Genomic DNA, 9,379 nt, shown 5'->3' on the forward strand with positions numbered 1-9,379 from the left:
AACAGAGTCTGGTACAGTCGACTCTCTCTTAACGGACACCTCTATAAGACGGACACCTCTAAAAAACGGACACTTAGAATTGGTCCCTGCCTTTCTTTACTTCCTTTATTTGACTCTCTATAAGACGGACACCTCTGTCTCTAAGACGGACACTTAGTGCCGGTCCCAAAGGTGTCCGTCTTAAACAGAGTTGACTGTATACCCATATGCAAACTGGTTCCCAGAGGCTCTTGTCGCTTCCCTTTTACTCTTTTCATATGTTTATTTCTTCTTGTCAAACTCTGAGGAGAGAAAAATAATTTTCCTTCATTGAAGGACGCCAAAAAATGACATATATAATGTATCTAGCCAAAGACATCATCCGCTGATCAAGTAGTTTGGTTTTGCCAAATCACGCTGATTGCCAGTTTCGTCCCTTGTTGCAGGTGTCATCTTCTAAAATAAGCCTGCCTGTTAATGTTGCGTTTTAACAGGCAGCTGCTTAGTGGTTTGAAGAATCATTCGAAGAATAGTTTGGTGAAGTACGCCGCTTTTTCCCTTGGTTCTTTGGGTCTTTTGTACGGTACGAAAATGGCGACTGCCGGAGCAGTGCAACACAAGACTATCTTCGATTTTGAAGTGAAAGATATTGACGAGAACCTTGTGAGTTTATCCAAGTACAGAGGCTATGTGACGCTGATTGTTAACGTGGCATCCAAATGAGGACTTACGAAGAAAAACTACACTCAGCTAGAGGAACTGCACTCCAAGTGAGTTTGCTAAAATTACTGCCTTTCGATCAAAATTCACTAATTTTCAACCGATTTTATTTATGCGAGAAGAGAATAAGTTAAGTAGTCAAAGTGCTAACATTTAATAAGGCTAGATTGCAGAATACCCGGCCCACTAAATTCTTACTAAAAAAAAAATGTTCAGTCTACGCTACGCTCCACACCATGGCATGGAGAAGAACTCTCGTTTATACATATTCAATTATTGAATTAAAAACATTTGCAGTTAAATTTTTAAACATATCCTCTTTAGAACAGTAAACAGTTTCATGGGAATGCAAAAGCTGGGCAGTCTACAGTAATATACTGTGTAAACGCATACCTTGTAAAACCGTCATAAGAGACATCTGAACGAGAAGTAATTTTTCAGTTGTAATAATTATACTCAATATTAGACTCAGAAATGCTGCTTAACTGAGTTAAGAGCTGAGCCAGTCTCTTCAGTATGAACTAATTTTTAATTTTACTGCACCTTTGATGCTGTTATGTAACACTTGTAAATCTGAGCATGGTCAGATCAAAATCACATGATTTTAAGAATGAAGCATAACCCCAAACCTTAACCGGCTTGATTTTGGATTTCTGAGTTATTTACACCATTATTGTGAATATTTGTTCATTAATTCAGCTGCCAGTTTGAATTATAAATTATTTCAAGGAACCATTCCATACTAGGTTATGGAAAAAGGTTTACATAATACAGTGACTTCTCAAAATGAAGGAAATTGACCAAGTGCAGTTTTCTCTCTCTCTTGATTTTGCATAAGTTTAGAAACCTCCAATAAATTTTATTACTTCTTTGAAAGCAAACAGTAAATATATTTCATTTAAATTTCTTTTACCATTAACCTGAGCCCGGTTGTTCAAAAGTTGGATATAAGTGCTATTCACAGGATAAATTGCTACCTAGTGGATGAGTAACAGGGAAACCAATAAATAATGTGTTATCCAGTGAATAGTAATCTATCCAGTGGATAGTGCAATCCATCTTATGAACAACAGGGAGATGGAGAGAACAGGCATAGAAAAAAATTGGTAAGTGCAAAAATAATGGTTAAGAGTTTTGTTGCTTGCCTTAAATTATTGGTAATTGCAAACAATGGTAGTGTCTTTTGAGTCACTGGTGATTTCAGTATATTTGTAGAGTTTAAGGGATTATTGGTAAGACATACACAGAAAACTTAACTGTAAAGGAAAATTAATAATGTTACTTCATATCATATACACTATTGTTAGAATGAAGTAAAGTAATAACTATTTCTCTCCTGATCAAGGATCCCACCAAGTCTAACTCTTATTAGTGGATGCAAATACATGTAGCAAGTTGCTTTCATTATTTTCATCTTTCATTAATTTGTGCAACACAGATATGCTGAGCAAGGACTTCGTATCCTCGCCTTTCCCTGCAATCAGTTTGGTGGACAAGAACCAGGCACAGATGCAGAAATCAAGGAATTTGCAAGAGGCTACCATGTCAAGTTTGATATGTTCAGCAAAATTGATGTTAATGGGCCCACAGCAGACCCTTTGTATGTGTTCCTAAAGAATGCAAAACATGGCTTTCTGACCAACAGTATCAAATGGAACTTCACTAAGTTTTTGTGTGACAAACATGGGGTGCCTGTGAAGAGATATGCACCTACTGTAGCCCCTCTTGATTTAGAAAAAGACATTGAAAAGGAACTCAATAAAGATTAAGTTATCAATTTAAATTGAAAAACATTTAGTGAATGAGGAGGGTGTTGGAAATATGCTTGTTAAATATTGTGTCCTGTGTGTGTGAAAGTTCTTGAATAATACTGCAATCGATAAGGTTGAAGCTAATTATCAAATAGGATATGAAGAATGAAAAGAAGTTATCCACATTGGTATTTGAAATACAGAGGTTTAAAGACCATTTATTTTATAAGAATACAATACCGTAAAATTCCGAAAATAAGCCCCGGGGCTTATATTTTTCAAAGGCCTTTTTTGAGAGGCTTATTTTTGGAGGGGCTTATATTCGGAGGAGCTTATCTACGGAGGGAAATTTGCATTTCAGAATCGATTGGGCTAGCATTATAGTTGAAAGGAAATTTACTGTTTTTGCTTTGTTTTACTTTGTATTTGAGGGCAATTTCCAAGTACAAGCCCCCAGGGGGACTTATATTTGGAGGGGTGATTTAACGGAGGGTTTTTTGCGTTATGAGTTTGGGGGCTTATATTTGGAGGGGCCTATACATGGAGGGGCTTATTTTCGGAATTTTATGGTATGTCAAAATAGATCTTTTTATTTTTCTTGATGGTAAAGACTGTTAGGTTTAATGAATTTTCATCCACCTTTTTATAAAGTACATACGTGTATGAGAGTCAGCCTCTTATCTGGCAGACCATTATTTGATTGATATTTTTCTAGCACTTGAGTAGTTGCATGGAACAGGGTTGAAATGTCTCTTGATGTAATGTTCAATCATCAATGATTTTGTTTTGCAAGAAAACACAAGTCAGTTTAGTATGGGAAATTCATCAGACATCACTTAGAGCTTTTCTACTGAACAATACCAATTTCAGCACTGAAGCACATGTACCAGCTCCGCAGTATGGTCATTACCTTACGCAAGCCATGGACAGCTGTTTTGTCCTCATTGGACCCATCAGCATGGCATAGCCCCAGGCAAGAGGTCTTAGTAGTGTTCATTGACCCCCAGCTCTCCATGACTGCCACTGCCAGGGTGATATGGCTGTACACATGCGTAAGGTAGTAGCCATACTGCGGAGTTGGTATGTGTGCTCCAGTGCTAAAATATTATTGAAATTCTTTTCCACTGACACAACTTTATTTATAATTTCTTTAATTTTTGAGGCCCCTACTTATCTCAAAGCGGCTGATAACAAAAAGCCTGGAATTATTTGTTATATTTATTATTGATATATTGATGTGAAAATTGTCCACAGGTGTCATTTTTATTTGTATTTACATTCCATTGATCTCAGCGTATGATATTCTGTTTATAAAAGCCCAGTTTGAGTGTGAACAGAATTGAACATTGTAGGCAAGTGCAGAATGCTTACAAGATGAGATGCTGGAATGCAAGCATTTCTTTACATGTGAAATATGATTTTGAAAAGAAATTACAACATCATTCTGAACTTTCTGTTTAAGTTGTGGATTTGTGTTCCATAGGAATAGTTGCCCGTAAGGGAGGTTCCACCCAAAAGGGGTACCTTTTTCAGACTTCAGGTATATGAAAGGCAAAGGAATTCACAAGTTGAAGTATATGAAAGGCTTAATAAAAGGATTGCATTGTTAGGTGGAAGAGTAGCCTGCAAACACCGAAGTGTTTCCAGTCATTGCTTCTCTCCACCCACCGGAAATATGTCTGTGTCCGCAGGCTAGTGGAAGGGGTACTATTTTTCAATAGAAGGTGTATAAAAGGGGTACTTTTTTCACTCAGTGATGGTATATGAAAGGTTTTGGGGCTGGAACATGAGGCAGAGTTTCCCTGCATGAAAGTTTATTGAGTATCTTCTGGGTGGTCATAAAAGGCTTAAAAGCAGCTATTTCTCCCTTATTCCCTTAGAGTGACTGCTAAAACCGTTTAAGCCCAAGAGAGAGTAATATTTTATTTTATTTTATTAGATTTGCCAATTATTGGTAGGGTCACGGCAACAGCATGACACCAATTACTGCGGGCCCGTAACAGTCCCTCCCCCCATGAGAGATAGACCACAACACCAGGGACTACGTCCCCTACTCTCTTAATTGTTTAAGCCTCAATATTCCCATGCAAATTCCTCAGTCTGATCTCATCACATGTCCTTGAAGAATAAGTTGAGAGAATTTGATACGATAGAGCATTTCCCCCTAGGTGATCATTTTATTAATTCTCACAACCTCTTCTCTTCATGTATGGAAAATGTTAGGAGTTTACAGCTGCTCGGGCTGGAGTCGCTTAATACTCCCCACCCTCCCCCACGGAGTCTAGACGTTGGTAACGATTGGGACTAAGGCGATTTATTTGTACAACTCCTTTGAAGCCATCAAGTGTGGCAATTCCATATCAGGTCATCCCTCTAATCTGAGTATTTGATTATGCAGTACAGTAAGCCTGCATGGCAGGCGCGAAAACCGGAAATGGGAGGGGAAGGAGGAAAAGCACGATAAGGAAAAGGAAGAGACTTCTCTCCCCGATCCTCTCTGCCTTTTGCCCTTTCGACGCCTGCAACGAAGCATACGCTACAGTCTTACAAGGAGTCCTTGAAATTGTAGCATGTTCTAGAGATGTTCCGATTCTCATTTCACCTTTGGAAGTCTAAAAATTTTGTGTTTCCTGGGCGTGAAAGGAATCTTTTACATGATTTTCAGATGCAAGGCAAGATGAAAATGTATTGTGGGTCAATATAACGCAGCCAAATTCGCCGGTAAATTTCTAAACATCTCCCAAGTACTTTAACATTTATCCTCTTAAAATAATCCATGGCTTGGGAATAAATCTCGGGGACTAATAAATTTCTCACAGAACCCAGCCAAAGTTAGACTTTTTGCTTAAAGAACCCCGACCCAATGGAAGTTTTTAAACGACAAAAAATGGTTGAGCGACAAATGAGAGGACATGACAATAATAAACAGAAAAATAGAATTTAAAAGATCAAAACTGATGAATTCGAATCAATCTACTTTTTTGCTGTCTTGTCAACGAGGAACGTTCAGTTTTGCCCAAATTTTGTTTGAGTAGCTAGAAGCAAACACAATAATTTTGTAAATAAATTATAAACTTAAAAAAATGTATCATCTTTTCACCTCTCATTCAAATAATAATTTCAAATCCAGAGTTGAATCTTAGCCTGTGCTTTCTTTTAGTTATACATTGTAGATTACTACCGAGTTCCTGTCTTAACGCAAAGCTTAAGCAGACTGGCCGATAAATTTGCACACCAACTACATTTACATCATTTCTTTTAAGCTGTTAACTCCTGGTACACTTTGTAGAGGTTCGGTTAAGTTATTTTGATCTAGAGAAACCGCATGTTTACTAGTTTTATTAGTTTTACACAGCTGTTTCATTTCAATGTATTCTTTTTTACCCCTATTCACAAACTTTTGTGGACCTCAAAAATTATGTTAGAGAAATTGTCAGCTAATAGGATAGTTATTAGCTCTGAAAACTCAATAACAGTGTAGTTCAAAAACCAATGGCACTTCTCTACACTTAGCAATAATCTCCGCCGATATTTGCTTAAGAATAAACTTTGCTAAAATTTAATTTACAGTCCAATTAACAATGTTATTTTAGCTGCTCCTCTAACGTAACATTATACATGACTTCTGAAATAAAAGGAAGCCAGTTACTGCGGCTCCATTACTTACGTCCCAAGCTCTCTACTGAAAATAAAACTGCTCAAGATGTTTTTCCTTGTGATTTTCGCGTCGCTGTTTCTTTTCCAGGCTGCAGTTTGCGAAGAGGACGAAACAGAATTTGCTTTGGTAAGTATGAAATTACTGATTTCGAGATGTTTTCTCATCTGGTGGCGCGAAACCCTAACTTAAATCACTCTTTAAACGCGCCCCCGAGGCAACACGTAATAGTTATTTCATAAGAAATTGGGTCGGATGCCTTGTTCGAGCCCCTTTTCCTATAAAGAAAAATTTTCAACAGTTGCCTTGTTCTAAGCTCTGTGATTTTCTTGATGCAAGAAAGAAATGCTGCACAACGTAAAATACCGTCAAGTGTCCGTCATCAACTGACACTCCCTTATAAGTAACTGAAAAAGTGCTTTTGTAAGAGAGGAGTACTCCTTATTAACTAAGGAGTAAAAAATACAGTCGTGTTTGTGTTTGGCTGAGCTTGGCTGGGACCACAGCGCAAGTTACGGTTGATGGCCAAAATTACAGGAACGTTAACTGAGACGTGAGTATTCGTTCTAAGTTGAGTACTAAGAAGTTCAGAATACCGATCGTTATTATTCGCCATCAGAGAATTACACACTGTAAAAGTGGTCAGTAATGCAAGAGTCAATTTTATTTGTACCCATTGTCCTTATTTCCACCTCGTATAATTAAGTTTAAAAGTCGTGAATTTGATAAAGTTGATATTCTGGAGCTATATTAAAGGCGAGTGGAGTTTTGGGGTATAGTTAGACATAGAGAGGCAACTGTTGGCAAGTTTGTGATCTTAACTATAAAGTAATGACAATAAGATTTATAATTTATAAATGGCGTAAAAAAATGTAATTTAATGATTTTGATGACGTCGTACGACTCCAGATTAAGGCCATTTTGGATCTGTAAGCTTGGATTTCCAGCGCGTTAGAAAAATATCTGATGGAGGCACTGATTGAAATCACTACAAAGGAAACTCGATATAACGAAGGACCTAGGGACTGGCAAAAGCTTTTCGCTATAACGAGGTTCTTTTTCATATCAGTATATCACTATTACTAAGGTAAGGAAAATAATTCGTTATACCTAGGATCAACTTCGTTATATAGAGTTTCGTTATACATGTACAGGGGCGGATCCAGGTTTTTTGTTAGGAGGGGGTGCACTCGTCTTTTGCTCTACTTCAACACCAATAAACCACATAGTTTTTTGTTTTGGCAGAATACCAGTTGTATTAGAAAACCGCAGGTCATCTAAGGGGGGGGGGGGGGGGTGCGCACCCCCTGCACCCTCCCCCTAGATCCGCCCCTGATGTATCATGGGTTTCTCTGCAGAAGCGATATTGGACTGATAATTATGGTATCATGATGCATTAAGTACTTCAGGTGTCATTTGGGCGTTGCCTTTCGAAGAATGTAACGACCACTTTTCGAGAAGAAGTCTTACAGACCTAAAACTCAAAAAAAAAAATTCGGAATGAAACTAATTGACTAGATTCAGGGGATGCACTTTCTTCTCCCTCAATTGGTTTTTAAAAAAGAAACGTTGTAATAAAATTAACAATTATATAATTATTCTTTGGCCGTGGATTTTCCTTGGACGAGTCTTCAAGGATCAGTTTTAAGTCAGGCGAGTTATCCGCATGCTTTACCCACCTGCAGGGCCTAGTTGTTCTAAGGCCTCTGATTAGCGCTAACTACAGGTTAAATTTCAATCCCGGTTTCTTTTTCTCTTTCGAAAGCATTTTCGCGGGTAACTTTCTCTATACTTTTACCATCATCCAATCATCATATTGTAGACAAAAAGAATTAAACGGAATTTCCTTTTTTCCTTTCACATCTGAATTCAAATTTCGTACTCAGACCCTGGGTTATCCTAACCCAGCATTGAACGTCTTGAACAACCCGGCCCAGCTGATTGATGTTTCAGACTGTTCTTCTTTTTCAGAATTATCTCTCCAACTTTGGATACACTTCGCACAGCAGATCAGGCAGTAATGATGCTATCTCGGCGATCAAAAGGTTTCAGGAATTCTTTGGTCTTCCCGTGACTGGAAGGCTTGATGAGAGGACACTGGAAGAGATGAGGAAGCCGCGATGTGGAGTTAAGGATTTTGTGGCAGGCAAGAATAGCATGCGTGCGAAGAGATACTCTACTTCCTGGACTAAATGGCGCAAAACATCTTTGAAATACTACATGACGTACGGTGACGACATGTCAGAGAGCAAACAGGCAAGAATCATCGCCAAAGCGTTTAAAATGTGGAGTGATGCAGCACCAAAGCTTCGTTTTACCAGGACATTCAGAGTCAGTGAGGCAGACATAAAAATCAGGTACAAGACATTAGTCAAAGCATGTTAGATAATAACAGCTCTAGCTAGGTTACTAAACTAACGAAGTAATTTTTTAAGCAAACTAGTAGTTGGCATGTACTATTTCTGGGACCCAATCCGATCTAAGCACAATGAAAATTAAAAATTTATATTAACCTTTTGTCTCCCCATGCAGCTGCAAGTAATCTCTTTTAGGAAGGAAGTGCTCGACCAATTCAGCCTTTCTGTAACATAAATTTGATTTAATGAATATTATTTTACAGTTTTGGAAGAAGGGAACATTATGGTGTTCCAGGTGAAGGCAAATGTTACGATCCATTTGACGGTAAATCCGGGATGTTTGGTGGAGGATTAGTGCTAGCCCATGCTTTCTTCCCCGAAAATGGTCGACTGCATTTCGACGACGACGAAAAATTCACTGAAGAAGGCTCCATTTGGGGAGCCAAAAGTCTGATTCACGTGGCAGTTCACGAGATAGGTCATATTTTGGGGCTTCATCACTCAGATGTCAAAGGATCGGTGATGTGGCCAACTGCCAGTCGGGGCACACCGAAGCTACACGATGATGACATTAAAGGCATCAGGTCTTTATACGGTATGCTCTAGCAACACCTAACACCTAACACCTAACCACTTAGCTTTTCTCGCCCCTGGTGAAGACTAGTTTTGTGTAGTCGAAATATTAGGCAAATAAATTTGACAATTATCAACCCTCAGCTGTCCGATCAGCCTTGCCTTCAGTTTTAAGTGCAACACCTAACATGTCTGTCAAGTATATCCCCGCCACAGAGGCTTGTAAAATTAAGACACTGGGTTACCAATACAACAATGAGATACGATTATGGACCCTTCATAATGACCGCCGTTACACTCATTGCACCACTTTTCGCGCGCTCTCTCATATTAATAAGTTCCCG

The 9,379-nt window shown here is 38.5% G+C and overlaps 2 protein-coding genes across 2 annotated transcripts; both read left to right on the forward strand.

Moving 5' to 3' along the window:
• The first annotated feature begins 387 nt into the window (after nucleotides 1–387).
• On the forward strand, nucleotides 388–3,904 carry LOC140950588 (glutathione peroxidase-like). The gene is made up of 2 exons (XM_073399827.1): nucleotides 388–749; nucleotides 2,138–3,904. The coding sequence occupies exons 1-2, from the start codon at nucleotides 457–459 to the stop codon at nucleotides 2,466–2,468; spliced, it is 624 nt and encodes a 207-aa protein (XP_073255928.1). The 5' UTR covers nucleotides 388–456; the 3' UTR covers nucleotides 2,469–3,904.
• Nucleotides 3,905–6,153: 2,249 nt separating this feature from the next.
• Nucleotides 6,154–9,068, forward strand: LOC140950846 (collagenase 3-like). The gene is made up of 3 exons (XM_073400067.1): nucleotides 6,154–6,234; nucleotides 8,077–8,462; nucleotides 8,726–9,068. The coding sequence occupies exons 1-3, from the start codon at nucleotides 6,154–6,156 to the stop codon at nucleotides 9,066–9,068; spliced, it is 810 nt and encodes a 269-aa protein (XP_073256168.1).
• Nucleotides 9,069–9,379: the final 311 nt, after the last annotated feature.

The sequence above is a fragment of the Porites lutea genome, chromosome 10, assembly GCF_958299795.1.
Source record: "Porites lutea chromosome 10, jaPorLute2.1, whole genome shotgun sequence".
NCBI lineage: Eukaryota > Metazoa > Cnidaria > Anthozoa > Scleractinia > Poritidae > Porites > Porites lutea.